Source organism: Pseudonaja textilis, chromosome 2 (genome assembly GCF_049901715.1).
Source record: "Pseudonaja textilis isolate UNSWEBS1 chromosome 2, rPseTex1.2, whole genome shotgun sequence".
Taxonomy (NCBI): Eukaryota; Metazoa; Chordata; class Lepidosauria; order Squamata; family Elapidae; genus Pseudonaja; species Pseudonaja textilis.
In genome coordinates, this window is record NC_141991.1 from 197338514 (window position 1) to 197357000 (window position 18487).

General features: G+C 35.2%; 1 protein-coding gene across 11 annotated transcripts in view; it reads left to right on the forward strand.

Annotated features, from left to right (window-relative positions):
• NTRK2 (neurotrophic receptor tyrosine kinase 2) overlaps positions 1-18487 on the forward strand; it is a 193589-nt gene that overhangs the window by 49070 nt on the left and 126032 nt on the right. For 4 of the 11 annotated variants that reach the window (XM_087926779.1, XM_026703862.2, XM_087926781.1 and 1 more), the window contains exons 7-11: positions 5587-5723; positions 6312-6444; positions 7396-7695; positions 11828-11878; positions 14323-14355. In XM_087926779.1, coding sequence (XP_087782905.1) covers positions 5587-5723; positions 6312-6444; positions 7396-7695; positions 11828-11878; positions 14323-14355 — 654 coding nt within the window. The remainder of the gene's footprint in view (positions 1-5586; positions 5724-6311; positions 6445-7395; positions 7696-11827; positions 11879-14322; positions 14356-18487) is intronic. The other 7 variants (XM_087926783.1, XM_087926786.1, XM_087926784.1 and 4 more) reach the window with 3 other exon arrangements.

Sequence of the window (18487 nt, forward strand, 5' to 3'; positions counted from 1 at the left end):
TGGTTGTAAATTATCTTTGGTTATTTATAGAGCATTACTTTGTTAAAATAAAAACAGAAGAATTTTAGAATGATTCTAGTTATGCAGAGGTTAGATTTGAAGGGTAATAGTGATTTGGAATATACATGGGCACATATGTAACCCTATAAGGTACACCTGAAATCATATACATACTTTCCTAAGATCCTATTTTATATTTTCCTAAGATAAGATACATATTTTACTAAAATACATACTCAGAATCACATTTTACTGTTTCAATGCAGATCCACATACAGCCATAATACTGATAGGGAAAGTTATCTATAAATAAAAAAAAATCCAGATTAATGAAAGGTTTGTCAAGTTGCTTCTCCTCAGATTTTGGATGGAGCATAAATATCCAGCAGATTCATGTGGATTCATTATGTACCCATCAACATCAGCTCCAGTGAGCTTGCTGTCTTCTGCAAAATATATCCTGACCAGAAAAATTTACTTAATGATTCTTATTATATAAACGACAACAATAGGGAATAAACATTAGTTGAACTTTGCTCCTTCCAAAAAGCTAAATAGAGTTGAATTAGGTGTATGCTTGTATAGGAGATCCCTTTGAAATCCAAAGACTTTAGTCAGAGAAGCTGAGAATAAATAGTAGACAAAAGCAGTGACAAACTATTTCTGTGTTGTTGTCAAGAATACTACACGGATGTCTTCATGTAATCACTGGGAATTAAGCCCAACTCAAGAAAATTTGTATTTTATTGATGCACAAAAATACAGCCTTGTTATAAGAGATGCACATAATCAGAAATTATGAAACAGAGCCATAAATATGATTTGTCTTTAGATAGACAGCCTACTTTGATTTACATGATTTTTCTCACTAGTGTGGCAGCGAAGATCACAACAGAATCTCCCATTGTTAAAAATTAAATTGTAGTTTCTCCAAATATTCATACCTGAAAAAGTTGGTTAGATTTATCATTTAGGGAAACAATTAAACTTCAGATTATGGATCACAATTGGATTGTTTTCTAATTATTTAGTTTAAGTATAATTTCTGATTTAGACAATAGTTTTCAACTGTTAATTGAAGAAAAGATTTTTTAAAAATGTATTTGTGTTTTATTAATTATACTGTACTGAAGAATGAGGGACCATGGAAGCATATAAGCTAAGAATCATCTAGAGCAAGGCTGTCAAACTTCTGGCCCATGGGCCGGATGTGTCACACACTGGCCATGGCCATGCCTGGTTTAGCGAAGGGAAGTCCTGATATGTTACGTGATGTTGCCATGACAACATGAGTTGATATCCCTGATCTAGAGAGATCACTGTTTTGGCTGATTTTAGAAACTTGAGTAGGATTGAACCTAGTTAATATTTGAAAATGTAACCAGAAAATTCTAAATCAGGTTTTCTAGAAAGATTCTGGAAATAATGGCAAGCCATTCTATATTTTTACCAGAATGATTCCATCAATAGTTCCATGGAGTCACCAGAATTTGAACTTGACTCATGAGGAGATTTTGAATTTACTGTTGTGTACATCACATCAAAGTACTAATTATAGTGGGCATTATGCCTGAGTTAACTATGCAAGCCTCTTAGGTAATGTTAAATGCTTTAGGCAAAATGTCCTCTGAATGAGGATATGCAAAAACAACTAATACCTTATGCAGTGTTTCTATATTTAGAGAAGTTTTCTCCTGTAGTCAAACCAATTAGAATGCAATCCCACTTTTCATTACTTATATAGTTTGCAGTGTTACTTCTAAGTAGATAATATGTTATTTGCTTTGTGCAGTTGCAATCATGGATATATTTTCTGTGTAATTCACCTTATTGTATTAAAATATACATGCAGCAAACCAGGTTCAAAAATATATTCAGCCCTAGAAGTGTAATGGATGTTCTGTTTAATTTTGCTCTTGAGACTTTTTCCAGTAATTCCAGTTACTGAAAGCTTTGAGGCTATAATAAATATGCAACTTACAGGCTGAGTTTTCTATCAGTTTAGATAACTACCAATCAAAGCTTTGTGATGGCATAGTATTTCTCATTGAATGAATTATAGCTTCCTTATTAAAGCATATCAATATCATATTCTTAAAAAAATCTGAGACCAATAAAAATACTTATGGGAGAAATTATCTATGAAAGTAAGATTCCTGTGATATAGGAGAAAAAAGATTTGCTATTTTATAGACATTAAGCTGTACTTGAGCATTTTAAAATGTATTCAAATATTATAGCTGCACTTTAGAAGACCAATAATTTTACCTATGATTTTCAAAACCATTGTGACCAGATCAAGCTGGGAAAATCAGTCTAGAATGGATTTTTTAAAGAAGCTTGGATTTAGGCAAATTTGGGCATACATTTTAGAGGACTGATTGAGTAAGAAACAAATACAAGCTTGGTTCTATCAGAATTCCTTTTTTGGCTGACAGTGGCTAGTGCAGCAAATGCAAACTCTTATAGAAAACTGAACTACAAATGCCAGCCTCACCCAGCTGTGTAATCCATAGTACATCCATTTTGAATAATAGTTTTCCCCATAGCTCTCAGTCCTCTGATCCTCAAAATGTTAAGTGTAGCTAATTATTAACTTGTGAGCTTGTATATTTTTTTTTTGAAAACTAAGCCTTACACAGTTCGGTAGGACTTGGAGAGACTTTGAGGATTCTAATATTACTATTTCAATGCTGCTCATGTTCTGTCTCAATCATAGCCTCTCACAAATGAACTTGAAATAGGCTCCTGAAAAGTTACATAATTGTTCAATAGGATTAAGGGTATTTTATTAACATGAAGTAATAAATGTGCAGTACAGAAAAGAGTGTAGGTTTCCACAGCTTGGAACATCTATGACTACAGCTTCTTTTTATATAAGTTAAAGGTTTCTGATAGTTTTGTCTGGCCTGAATTTTGAGCATTCTCAATCTCTATAGACTTTTTAGTGCAAATTGACTGGTATTTTGAATAGAAGCATGTAGCTTTTTACAGGCAGGATGAAAGGGGGTTCTTTCGGTTCAGGTTTTATTTATTCATCACATTTCACAGAGGAAGGGCATTCGGTATTCTAAGAGGTCGACATTTTTTTTCCAATTACATAGCTCCGCAAAACTGTCCCCTTGCCTCCAAAAGCAACACTTCTGCTGAGGTGCCCCTTTTGTTAGGAACATAGGTAAATAGGTAGGCTTCTGTTAGACTTAGTTGGCAGCAAGTTAATCAACTTATCTTTCAGTCATCCTTTTCCTTGAGGGTGTGGGGTGTGGGCTGATATGATAAAGCATCTTATATATATATATTCATAACTATGTTTTTACTTATACCTATTATCTTGTAAGCAATTGACAAAATAATAAATAAATAAATAAATAATAAAAAAATAAAAAAAATCTTCTCCATGCATAGATAATCCTCTGCTGACTCTGTGGATTATTTTCCATCTCACAGGAATGTAGATATATTCAGCAATCTGAAATTGCCTAAATCCACTTTTATTTGCTAGCTATATTCTCTTTCTCCTTCTTTGACCCCGACATGACCTTTCCTGTAGCTCTTTAGCAGATTCTTATTTCCTTTCCCGTCTCTTGAGAACCGTATGTATGTGAAAACCTTATCTGTTTTCTCTCAGTTTCTTCCCATCCTTAAATTTTCAGCTGCAGATATAATTGTGTATCTAGGAGATTATGTGACATAATGACAGTGGTATTCTGTTCCATTCTGTCACTTAAATGGTAACTAGCATTATCTTTGCCTTTACTTTCTGAAATCGATGAAAAGGACTTAAGATCTGCAGCGATCCATTAGCCTATAATTGGAAATGTATTTGTACATATTCATTGTCAAATACATACAAGATTTACCTTATAAAGTAGTATTCCAAACGACAAACTGAAGTAGCAGTATCACAATCTAATTTCATTTTTTTAAAAAAAGAAAAGAAATGTATAGATTTTGAAAGAATAAGAAAATTCCAAAAGTGCAGATCTTGGTTATCATTCTAACTTAATTTCTTCTGGAAAAAAATTTATTTCCAACTTTCAGTATGTTCACAAGTTACTAGGTGCCTACATTACAAAACAAATAATATGTTTTCAAGGAAATCTCACAAGGGAGGAACATCCCTGTCTGAGGAAAATAATAGCAGTGCACAAGCATAGTCCCTGAAAATTTCTATATAAGTTGGAATGGATAATAGTTATATGGGCAGGTATTAATTTTCAATATCAGCAATGACAAAAAAAGCTTTTCAACTCAAAGTTTTTATGTTTAATGTAAAATATTTTATATCCAACTATCCTTTGTATGTAGAAGCATCAAACATTGGTTAAATGGGTCTGATGAAATTGCATCAGTGGATGCTGTAATGTCTAGTGGTTCCTGTATATGCAATACATTTTCTTGGGTGTATTTGGTGGCATCAGCATATAGCCAAGTGAGAAGAAATCAGTAGAATTTTTACACATGAACAAACTTTCATATTGCATGAGTTCAGAAATGATTCCTTTTTTTACACATTCATTACACAATGAAAACTTTTTCTGGATTTGGCCAGGGAGAAACAAAATTAGGCTTGGAGTTGAAAATGACAAGTCAAATGACAAGCTTTAAGCAAGCACAACGCTAAAATAAATCCAGGCCTATTCTAGATCTTGTGAAGAGATTTGCTCCAAATATTGGAGAAAGGAAAAGGATTTTTAAGAATAATCTTTGGTACCTATAATCCACGGGTGTCAAACTCAAGGCCCACAGGTCGGATCCAGCCCACAGGATAATTAGATTTAGCCTGTAGCCACACCCTGGAAAGACTGGCCTGCGATGCCCTGCCAGCGAAAACAGACCTCAAGGAAGTTGCGCGTGGCCCACCTAGGCTCTGTTTTTGGCTGTAATGGCTGCAACCCTCTGCCAGTGAAAACGGAGCTTGGGGAAGCTGTGTGGTGCATCCAGGCTCTGTTTTTGCCCATCATAGCCAAAAACGGAGCCTCAATGAATGACATTGAGCTGGCAAAGCCCACCTGGCTCCGTTCCCCCCAAGGGCATGTGGCCCTCAATGAAATTGAGTTTGACATTCCTGCTATAGTCCCACCAGTGGCATAATTGAGTATTTTAAACTGTAATCTAAATGACAGACTACTCAGTAGTGGTCACTGTTACTGTGAGGGATGGATTACTTTGATGATGTCTTCACTTGGGAGGAATGGAGAATAAACCAGTAAGTCACATGATCTAAATTTCCTTTATAAATTTTTACACATTTTAAAATTCCTTTACACATTTTGACAAACATATTTAACTGAATGCAATAAGGAAGCAGATGAATAGAGAAAAGAAATACTTTATACTAGATATTAAGGAAGTTTTACTTGAGACAGGGATAGCATTAAACAGTCATTGTTATCATATGAAACTGTCAGTAGAAAGAAGTTATTTTACTTTTGTGAGGTTGTCTCAACAAATGAATTGGTATTCTGTTTATTTGAAAGTTCTGTTTTGATGCACCAAAACATTGTTGTTAATTTCTGAAAACTGACAAACATATACTATGCTGTATATGTTCGGGTTAAAAAATATTTCCATCTTACTCTCTAGGCATGCCTTCAGTCAAGTTGAATACACAAAATCTCACGGTTGTTGAAGGCAAAACTATCACTTTATACTGTGAAGCCACAGGAAGTCCATCACCAACGATAGCTTGGGTTTTCAATAATATTGTTTCAAAACATGAGGTAAGATTTTAATATTAAAAAATGTATATTAGCCATTGTAAAATGCAAGTTTTGAACAGGCATTAATTTATCTCGGGTGGTCTTCATTTATGCTGATACTCATTTCATCAAGGACATTTGGGTCCTGATATAACTTTTTCAAAAGAGAACGGATGGCATTATATACCTTTACTTGGGAAAATGTTAATTTTCTCCTGAAATCATCTGAATATCTTGCTTTGCTTCTTAAGGAGCTGGGAAGGGCATGAAACAAGCTGGATAATGGGGAAAATCAAACTACCAAAACCCCTTTCTAGTCTCTTGAGCTCTATGAGCCCATAGTATCATAGAAGACATCACCTTGTTCACCACAATGGATGTTGTCCAAGTGCCATCCAGGCATAATAGACTATCTGCAAAGAGGTCCTCAAAACAAGCAGTGTGTATATGGTGCTTGTTTTATCCACATTAGTAGTGAATAAAGTTTTTGAAAGTGTTCTTATGTAAATTAGTTAAGTACATCTGTTGGCATTAATAGTATGCAGAAAATCATACTCAGTTTTCAATGGAAATTCTCTAAGCCTGTATATTTCTTTGTATTCCTTCTAGAGTGATACAAATAAGAACCCCGCTTCTTTTACTATAAAGAATGTCTCATCAAGTGACAGTGGCATACAGATTTACTGTATAGCAGAAAATACTGTGGGTGAAGACCAAGCTTCTGTTGACCTCACCGTGTTCTGTATGTAAATAACTTTGGATTAAATTTTCATGAAGAAAATCGTTACCTAATGAAAAAAAATGGGAACTAACATTTTGCAATTTAAATTGAACTTTTCCCAGAAAGAGAGATCGTTTATAAAATAAATATTTTCAAGAAGTTAGGTAGAATAGAATAGAATAGAATAGAATAGAATAGAATAGAATAGAACAGAGCTGGAGGGGCCTTGGAGGTCTTTTAGTCCAGCCCCCTGCTCAAGCAGGAGAACCTATACTATTTCAGATAAGTGAGATTGAAAATTGTCTCCTTTTTTTTTTCTTGGCTGTCCTCAATGCTGTCCTTATAGTGATAATTACCATGCCATCACACCAATGAAATTCTTTATTTGAATTTGCTATAGGATTCAGTGTATTTAGTACTATTACTACATCAGCCATTAAGCAATGGTATGGGTAAATGCCAGCAGTAGGGTAAATGGTACTATGCTATGGCCTGTAGGGAGGATGTTCCAGTCAATATTAAGATTATTTCTTATTCAGTCCTCTAAAGTGGTCTGTCCTTAAAGGACATGCAGTTTCTAAGACTGTCTCCCACTGACTACTGAAATTTGTCTGGCAATTCTTAGTCCTGATAGCAACCTTAGAAAAGGAATAATGAAATGGAGGGTTTGGTGGGACTAAATTAGGAAGCATCTAGTAGAACAGTCGCAAGCTCTCCTGGTTTCCATAGAAGCCCCCAAATCAATTCCTACCATCCACCAATGGTGTGGTAGTCAACAGAGGTGGTATGGGTCCTATTAACTCCTCTTAGACAATTCTTTTATTATTATACTCAAACAAGATTCTTTTCAAATTTAATCCCTTCTACCTTTCTGCTTGTAAATTAGCTTTATTTGAACAAGCTGACTGATTGACAAGGAAGAGAATACATGAAAGATTCAGGTTATTTTTTTTTTCATTGTTCTTATTATAGTTGCACCAAATATCACATATCTTGAAATACCATATTCGGACCATCACTGGTGCATTCCATTCAGTGTGAGGGGAAATCCACAACCAGTCTTGACATGGCTGCACGATGGGGCTAAACTGAATGAATCAGAATATATCTGGACCAAAATACATGTTACCAATCGGACAGAATATCATGGCTGCCTTCAGCTGGACAATCCTACTCATGTCAACAATGGGAATTATACTTTGGTGGCACAGAATCAGTATGGAAAAGATGAAGCCAACATCTCTGCTTATTTTATGGAAGATCCTGGAGGTAGTAAGTAATAATATAATCAGAATATTGTTGAAGTGCTAAGTAGGTTTTTAAAATATATATAATCGTAGCATTAGGTGTAATAAAGTCAGGTGTAAGAATTAAGCATTCATCTATTTCCTTGAAAAATTAAAGTAAATTTTAGTCACATACTATTAAGCTAAAAGGTCAGATGATTAAAAGGCAAAGATATGCAAATATAATATAATCTTCCTCTGAGTGAATAGCAAAGTAGCCTTAACTTTTCATGATGGCTTAAATTTCTGCTTAGGTTCTTTAGCCAGTAATAGAATATTCTTATATGGCTAAATTAATAATAAAAATAATATTTCTTGTTTTCAATATTGCAGTACAGGACTGAAAGTACATTACTGCCACTAAAGGGAGCATTTTCCATCCATTTGCTTGCTTAACTTTTACTTTCTTTTTGTCATCAGTCACCAGGGTCTACTTTTAGTAACTGATTAGATCAGATGGATTTAGCATAATTTCTTCAATGTGAAATTACTGTTTTTCTTTGAATAAAAACAATTAAGTCGTCTTTTCAGATATACTTAAGCTAATTGCATTTCTTATATTTACTTGTGATTTTAATTAAATGTGATTTAAGTCATATCATCTTTCTTTTTTATCACTACTGCTAGCAAAATTATTAATTATAGGAAACCTGAACAATGCTGGGATTTTTTTTTTCTTCTGTGATGAATAGATCACATAAATGCAATCATAGTGGTGGAATGATCTATAAATTTGCAGTAATATGGGGATACTTTAAAAGAAAAAAAAAAGGGTAAATTAATTGACTTGAGGTTGCCTGGCTATGTGTTGTAATACATTTGGAGGAAACCATCTTGGGGAAGGCTGGATAAGATTTTTTTCTTCCCCTCAAGAAAAAAATAATGGCAGTACATAAAGGGAAAAGAAATAAAAGTGGATTGAATGAGAATAGGAGATTTCTCTTATTCTCTTTATCTTGCAACATATAAGACTATAAGGGTAGAATAGTGCTTGATGCTTAATGCCAAGTGAAGAAGACTAACCTAAACGATGCATATAATTTATTAATGGCTTTATTCCTCATCTTAATATATCATTGACTTTAACAAAACTTCCTTGACTTCTGTACCTGGAATAGTTTATATATGGAAATTAATTATGCCACCCCTGTAAGGCGACTCTAATATCCCTAATAAGAAACTACAATAGAGTATTTCAAATGTTGTAAAGGCATGGTCTCTGTTCCCTGTATTGTATTTTTCAAACATAATAACAAATACTTTGACCTGGATTTTGTACAGAGAAGGATGGCATCTTGGGATAGTTGTCAGAGAAGGATGGCAACTTGGGATAGTTGATACCCTGGAAATGTGCTCATGGAAATATATGATAGCTTGGGATTCAGAACAGAACAGAAAAACAGAGTTGGAAGTGACCTTGGAGGTCTTCTTATCCAACTTATCCTGATCAAGCAGGAGATCTTATATCATTTCAGACAAATGGTTGTTCAATCTCTTCTTAAAAACATCCAATGTTGGAGTATTCTCTAACTTCTAGAGATTGCTTATTGTTCTTAAGTAGTTATAGTATAAGTAAGTATCAGTTACTTATTGTCTGCCTTAAAGGTGTTCCCAACAATGTTCTACGCAGGATGTTCTAAATCTAAATTAAACTCGCGTCGTCACGTGATGTATTGTGACGTTTTCTCCCCTTTGCTAAACCGGGCATTGGCATGGCCAGCACATGACGCATCCAGGCGGGCTGCGCCCTGCTCTATATCATATTTCTTTTTCCAATCCAAGATATTTCCCTACAAAGCAGCCCTATGAGACTTCCTGTGCTGCAAAGTTTTGCTTAAAGTAGGGGAGAGAAGCCTGAAAGGAGAGATAAACTTGAACCCAGTGTCCTCACTCCTGCAAGAATATGTTTTAACATGTCAAATGTGCTGCTCTTTTAGAATCTGACCTAATTTTAGTATGCCAGAAACTAAAATTCATTTTTGTTATGTAGTTTGATTATCATCCTTTTAAAAGGACATTAGAATAAACAGTATTTGTCCATCTTTTCCCATTATGTAAATAAAGATAAATGTGAAAAGATAAAATCTGCTGTGATTACATTCAAAGTTTTTGTTGCTATTTAAAATGAATACAAATCATTCTTGGAATCTTAGCATGGCTATTGTTTCTTTGCATTGTCATTGTAAATTGTACATTCTGCACAATGAAACATGACAAGTAGACCCACACCCTGGTATTATATTCATTTCCATGCCTACGTGCTAGCATTAAATGTTACTGGATGTTTAATGAGCAGGAATATGCTCCTTGAGATTAGAATTGATTTTATGTCATCATAGAATTGAGAAATATTTGAATAACAGTGGGATCTTATGCTTATATACTCAGAGGTCAGTATCACGGAGTTTAGTTAGGCATATTCTCACTGAAACTTGAAAAGTGTGTACAAAATTGCAGATTTGAAGGCTATAACATAAATCTATCTACTTTTAAAGTGTAATTATCACAATCAAACTCAGAAGATAAGTTTCATCTCAAAGATGAAAACAAATAATGTGTACTAAGATTCTGTACTGACAGAGACAAATAATTAATTATTCTAATGTCTGCTATGTAAATCTTTCAATAAGTATGCATAATATCTAGTAACAATGTTCTGTCAGTTAAAGTCTATTGATGCATGTTACTATGGTTAAGAACATGGTTAGAACTATGCAGATATAATAATAGGACTATTAAACAAATAATTGTCTTTTACTGTCAGTGGTTTATGGGATGCAGTAAACAATCTACATCCAGCCACGTCCCTGGCCAAGAGGAAAATTGTACGTTAACCCTAAGCAGAGTAGTACAACTTAGGAAGGGAATTCATTCCTTCCTTCTCCATTGTTTGGGAGGGTTAACTGGGGAAAGAAAATAATTTATAATTTCCCGTGCTATTCCAGAACTTACATATGCACATTTTTTTCAAGAAAGTGTTGGCTTCATTGTACTTTTTAATTATATTTCAAGCCATTTTTAGAATGTTCCAAAGTTGCACCCGGTTTTCATACAAAACTATCGAATTGATGTTAGAGATAATAATACATTTCAAATGTAATTACATGCAATTTTTATTATTAATATTTAAACCAGTTAGTCTTAGAGACAAGTTCATTATCCAGATAATGTGCTAATATAAAATATGTACATAAAACTGTACAGAAGATATATTTTTGGGTCTGGGCACAAAATTTTGAGCTTAAGTTTGGATTCTGCTCTTATTCAAAGCAGGCAGTAATATTTTTTCTTATTGTGATTATTGAAATTGTTCCAAATTTCTAAATAAGTAATAAGAGGATTAGGATACCAATTTACTTTTAAAGTAGGAGAGGCAAAGTGGTTTTGGAAACAAATGAGAAAAGTCAAACACTTGTTATATTCCTATTTTCTTTAATATACCTTCTGTTGGCAAGTTCCTATAATTTTCATAATAGCTACAAGTAACAATAAAATCACCATTTCTAAAATTTGGAGTAAATAAAAAAGAGAAACGAAAAGATCATCTGGGTATAGATTCCTCACTGGATATATTTATTGTTGCCTTTGGAACAGAAATCTTCTAATGGCATTAGAATGTCCTGGCCTATATGCAGTGGTTCTCCTATTTGAAAAAGTGATACCATAAAGCTTCACTAGCACCACTAGCACCAAAGAACTGATTCTCAAATCTTCTAGACCAATGGCCCCCAACCTTTTAAGCATCAGGGACTGGTTCTGTAGAGAGAGGCTTTTCTGAGGATTGGAGGGGGAATGATTTCACATGCTGTTTGCATCCCACAGATGGGGCTTCACTTGTTTGCTTGCCAGTTTCTGGCATGCCATAGCCCGGTGCTGGTCCATGGACCGGGGTTTGGGGACCCCTATTCTAGACCCCCTTCCTTTCCCAAGAAAGACAAGACAAAAATAGCCACCAGAAGAAGTCAATATGAATAAACTAAAGTCTTCCTTTCAGGCCCTTTTTTTCTGGAAAAGCTTCTAGTACCTTTCCCTTGGAAGCTCAAGGTCAGGTGGGACAGGTCTTTCAGGTAGGCACTTTAGTGTCAAATAAGTAAGCTCACAGAGCTCTTCCTCCACAGAGCAATACCTGGAATGCTGGTTTCCAACCCCAGATGAGACAGAACTTACAGGTAGGCAACCCAGAGTCTCATAAGCAAGCTCATGTGAGAATTCCTCATAGGCACATAACATATGTTATGATATGCATTTATTTTCTCTAGTGACTAGTAAAATGAGCAAGAAATAATTAAAAGAGTACAAATAATAAGTGTGCCACTTGCATGAGTTGAAACAGGTGCAAAGTAAGGGTTGTATACAAAACAAAAAGTTGTGTTCTCAGCTCAGAAAAAAAACAGTCCCAACTCAGAACATACCTTAGAAGATGATTGAGTGGATTGGGTTCTGACAAACAAATTGAAATATCTCAAGTGTTTTGCCATCTGAACAATCTGAACTTGAAGCAATCCTTTTACTCCCTTGTTTAGTATCCTAGGTGGCGTAGTAGTCTGCGCTGAACGCTATGTACAACCCAGTGTACAGAAAAAAATGATCAAGGAAATGATTTTTAATTTTTTCTTCAACATTATAATAATTTCCAAAGCAAATTGTGTAAGCAACAGTTGTTTCAATGCTTTCTGTAGCCAGTGCTTGCACAACAGCCACAGAACTGATCTCAGCAAAAGAGTGACACCAGTAGATGAATTTCAGCACAACCCATTTATCATGTCACAACAGCAAAATATGTTTTTTTCCTTACATAATATTTCTGTAAAGCTCCACATATAACTAAAGCAATGTAGTGCTTGTAGTTGACAGCGTGAAAACTGAAAAGCAGAACAATATTATCTGTACAACACAGACACAGACACAGACACAGACACACACACACACACACACAATGTAAGTTCAGTGAGTTAGTGATGGGGCCTAGCCAAGTCATCAGTGCCAATTAATGAATGTTTTGATAAACTGAGAGTGCCAGGTGGCAGTCAGGAGGGTGAGGGTAGGGTGTGATACTTAATCACCCTCAATTGGCTATTTAAAAAGTCCAATAGCCAATATGTACATGTACCAGGAAAATGATATGCACTGTGTGCCAATATGTTACAATAATTTAATTGAATCCTCTCAAATAAAGAACCACTTCTTATTTGGGAGCATATTTGAGGGAATTGAGGGAACTAAATGTAGAAGCATAATTAAAGGTAAATGAAAAGCACAAGAGGGATAGGAATCCCTTTCCTATTTTATTTCTTTCCTCTTAACCTAATGAATTTTAACTAATGAATTAACTAATGAATTAACCTACACGGTATAATTAACTTTGGAGCATAAGACAGGAGGGCAATTGTCTAGGCAAGTAACAGTATATTCATCTATGAATTTCAATCTCAAAGTCTCAAAATCTGACTACAGTCTTTAACTTCTCTCTCCATTCCAGGAGCAACATTCCAAAGTGGCTTCAAATCTTTTGAGCATGTGACTTTCACTCTATCTTATCCTCTCCTTAAGTAGTTTGCCTATTATTTTATTATCTATGCACTTTCCAAATCTCATGTCTCTAACAGTCCAAATATGGTATATTGGAGCACTCAAAATTTAGAACAAACACCCCACTTAGTTCCAAACTCTGAACAAAGCACTAGAATATGGAGTGTTCCAAGCTAGGATACCTCTCTAATGCAAACACATGTTACATGTTTGGATTTATCTGTTTATCGAATAATTGGGAGTAAGGTGGGATGGGGAGGGGAGACAGGCTTCCCAAATTAGGCTAATCTTGGTACAGTAACATTACAGAAGAAAATTGTCTTGGTTGATCTTCAGTAAAAAGTGAATTTTTTTTCTTGATACAGATGTTGATTTTATGGACTGAAAATCTTTTATTTTTAAGCTTAAATTTGTACAGCAGATTTCAAATGAATGGCCAATTTTTTTAAAAAAGTGTAATGTACAAAACATGTTTTGTATCACAATCTTCCCTAACATGGTATCTTCCTAAATTATGAATTATGGAAATTGTATTGAAATGTACTTGGAAGGCACTAAGTAAGGGAAGTCTGCATTAAGGAATGGTGTGGAACTATTCAGACTGTTGCATTATTTTCTTTCTTTCAGATAATATTGTTTCATACTTATAGATTCTCTGATAGAAATAATCCCAATTAAAATCTGAATTCTAATGTTATGAACATTGTTGAATTAGTGTATTATCAAAGTGAAATCGATTTGTGGAGTAAATATGTGGAGTAAATCTTATCTTCCTACTACAGTCCTCCTTCATACACTCTCTCCCATCCTCGAGGTGTCATTCCAGATCTGAGTTCATGCAAGGCCTGCAGTAGGGAGAAATAAATAGGAAAACCTTGCTATGTGTAAAAGAGATCACTTTTGGTTTGGGATTTTGCTCCCATGGCCAGGGAATTTTAGAATTAATCATTTGCTTCTGGCAATGGTAAACTCAGTTCTGCGTTAAATATAAAGTAGGTTGCATGCCTAAATGTGATGCAATTATGCAAGTTGTTTCTGTTAACTACGCTGCTATGATATATTTCTTTTTCTTTCTGTTCTGTAGGTAGTCCATTCTATGATCATCCCGGTTACATTGGTATATTTTCATTTTCTATTTTCTATTATATATGTACACACCATGTAATAATTAAATGTTTGAAAGAGAAGATAGATGTTATACTCTGATGTGATTTGCATGCTGTTTAAATATCACTAGAAATATTTATAATGGGCATGATTCAGCCATGGTTAACATTTTTAGTATCATTAATTTGAACTTTGGATATGTTGATATATACTTAATATTGATATATCCATATACTTTGAATACATTGATACTAAAAATGTTAACCATGGCTTTCATTAAAAATGATGGTGCTATCTTGTTGACTTCTCTAAATCAGAATAATTTTTACAAATGAAGGTGAATATGCATGTCCCAGGATAATGTTGCAGGATCCAATCTGGGTTGGTCACCGGGAATAGAGGTTTTATCTTCTGAGCTTTCAGACTTGTGCTGAAGCCCATCTTCAGGGAACTTCTTTCTAGCCAGAGATCGAGGAAAGTTCCTTGAAGATGGGCTCCAGCATAAGTCCGAAAATTTGGAAGACAAAATCTCTGGCCCCAGTGACCGACCCAGATTGGATCCTGAAGAATAGTTTTATTCATTATATTTATTTAAAATGTCATGACATCACCAGTGGTTCACTTCGGAATGCTTTGGCAGACAATATAATTATGCAGTAATAATAAATTCATTGTGATACAATAGTAAAAAAAAAACCCATTCCAGTGAACATTTAGTGTTCATAGAAAGGTCATGTAATGTTTATTTTTTGTGTATATTTTGATCAATCTGGACAATAAATCTTGTTTTATTTTTGAGATCTTAATGCCCTTCAACCCAAAGAGAAATCATACTGAATTAGATGAGATAATCCATTTTTATTTGTTGTTATTAATTTCAGTTCACAATATGGAACAAAAATTGTACAACGCATAGTGATATATCCAGTGTTATTGATAAATTACAAATGAATCTATTTTTCAGAGCATTGTTTAAATTTCAAGGTGCTTCAAATTTTCAGTTTTTTTATACAAATTTTTCCGGTAACTTTATTATCATTCTCTGTATATAAAGTTAAGACTTCAATCCTATACATATTTATCTGTAAGTAGGGCTTTTTTAAGATATAGGATCAACTTCACTTACTGAGAAACGGCAGGAATATCTAAGCTAGTGGAATTATTTTAAAAAACACTAAATAGTTCTCAATTAGCTTTGGAATCCATAATTTTATTTACTTGATTTGTGAGATACAGACTTAACTGACTCATCATTAAACTGGACTGTTTCATAAGATCAATAAACTCTTTTTTCTTTCACATGCCTTTATATTAATATAATTATTATGACAAACTATAATACAGCATATTTACAATCCTATCAAATTACCTACTAACTGAAGGAAAACTCAGTTTTCCTTTAAGAAAAACATATACAGTGTTTTGGTCCTTTAACTATGAACCTTTATGGCTTTAACTATTTTAACAGCCCGAGAAATGTCATCTTTGGGGCAGTTTATAAATTATTTTAATGATTAAAATATAGTGGCCATGCACGTTAAATATTAGACAGTATTATATATTTCTAGATACTTGATACACTGCTCAAAAAAATAAAGGGAACATTTAAACAACACAATGTAACTCCAGGTCACACTTCTGTGAAATCAAACTGTCCACTTAGGTAGCAACACTGATTGACAATCAGTTTCACATGCTGTTGTGCAAATGGAATAGACAACAGGTGGAAAGCATAGGCAGTTAGCAAGACATCCCCAATAAAGGAGTGGTTCTGCAAGTGGTTCTGTGGCAATCAGGTGTGCTGTGTCTGTCAGCATATTGTCCAGAGCATGGAGGCGCTACCAGGAGACAGGCCAGTACATCAGGAGACGTGGAGGAGGCCGTAGGAGGGCAACAATCCAGCATCAGGACCACTATCTCCACCTTTGTGCAAGAAGGGACAGGAGGAACACTGCCAGAGCCCTGCAAAATGACCTCCAGCGGGCCACAAATGTGCATGTGGTTGCTCAAACGGTCACAAACAGACTCCATGTGGGTGATACGAGGGCCTGACGTCCACAGGTGGGGGGTTGTACTTACAGCCCAACACCGTGCAGGACGTTTGGCATTTGCCAGAGAACACCAAGATTGGCAAATTCACCACTGGTGCCCTGTGCTCTTCACAGATGAAAGCAGGTTCACACTGAGCACATGTGCAGATATGACAGGGTCTGGAGACGCCGTGGAGAACGTTCTGCTGCCTGCAACATCCTCCAGCATGACCGCTTTGGCAGTGGGTCAGTAATAGTGTGGGGTGGCATTTCTTTAGGGGGCCGCACAGCCCTCCGTGTGCTTACCAGAGGTAGCCTGACTGCCATTAGGTACCGAGATGAGATCCTCAGACCCCTGAGAGACCATATGCTGGTGCGGTTGGCCCTGGGTTCCTCCTAAAGCACAACAATGCTAGACCTCATGTGGCTGTAGTGTGTCAGCAGTTCCTGCAAGAAGAAGGCATTGATGCTATGGACTGGCCCGCCCGTTCCTCAGACCTGAATCCAATTGAGCACATCTGGGACATCATGTCTCGCTCCATCCACCAACGCCACATTGCACCGCAGACTGTCCAGGAGTTGGAGGATGCTTTAGTCCAGGTGTGGGAGGAGATCCCTCAGGAGACCATCCACCACCTCATCAGGAGCATGCCCAGTCATTGTAGGGAGGTCATACAGGCACATGGAGGCCACACACACTACTGAGCCTCATTTTGACTTGTTTTAAGGACATTACATCAAAGTTGGATCAGCCTGCAGTGTTTTTTTCCACTTTAATTTTGAGTGTAACTCCAAATCCAGACCTCCATGGGTTGCTAAATTTGATTTCCATTGATAATTTTTGTGTGATTTTGTTGTCAGCACATTCAACTATGTAATGAACAAAGTATTTAATAAGAATATTTCATTCATTCAGATATAGGATGTCTTATTTTTGTGTTCCCTTTATTTTTTTGAGCAGCATATTTCTAGATACTTGGTATTTTTAGTGTGGTGAAACATGCTTTCATATTGTTTGTACAAAAAATAGGAAAGACTCAAACTGAAATCTAAAGTTTTCTTCTTAGAAGAGGAGAGCAAAAGAGAAAATGGTTGGAATCTAATGTGTGTTTGGATTTACACAGGGCTGATATCACATTCAATCCTATTAGGTAGAAGCTCAGTTAGTTTCACTGACTTTTTTTTCTTCCTCCTTCCCACCCCCTCCCCAGACTGTCAAAAGTTATATTAAAATAATTGCCAATGATACAAATCAACTTGCTAAAGGATAAATGATAGGGAACAAGATCTTTTCTAAAAGTCACAATATTTTATATAGTTTAGGAGAAGAATGACATTGCTTAAAGTGATTCTCTAATAATAAAACAAAGAACTCATATGAGTAAAAATATTATTTTTGCTTGCTCAATTTCTAGTATTAGATCTGGATACATCATTCCCTCCCACCCCAAAAGTCATTAAAATTACATAAAAGAGTGAACTCAAGCGGTATAATTTTAAAAAGTGTTACATAAATTTTTTTTTGCATGGTACCACCTGGTACAAAGTGAAACTAAACTAAATTCCCTTCAATGTTTATATAACTACACTGAACGTTCTACCTGATGATCCTTTATTTTTAGTTTTCAGAATTGGCTCAATCCATATGATCATATATTTCTCTTTGCCCTTTATATTTTGGGTAATGTAACCATTTCCTATTTGTGTCATTCCTTTATAACTCCTATAATTTCTAGGAAGACACTTATTGGAGAAAATTTATATACAGGCAGTCCTCGACTTACAACAGCTCATTTAGTAGCCGTTCAAAGTTACAACAGCACTGAGAAAAGTGACTTACGACCATTTTTCACACTTAAGAGCGTTGCAACATCCCCATGGTCTTCTGATCAAAATTCAGGGGCTTGGCCACTGACTCACATTTGTGACAGTTGCAGTGTCCTGGTGTCATGTGATCACCTTTTGCAACCTTCTGAGAAGCAAAGTCAATGGAGAAGTCACTTAACAACCATAACTAACTAACTAACTAACTAACTAACTAACTTAACTACAGTGATTCACTTAACAAATGTAGCAAGAAAAGTCATAAAATGGGGCAAAACTCACTTAACA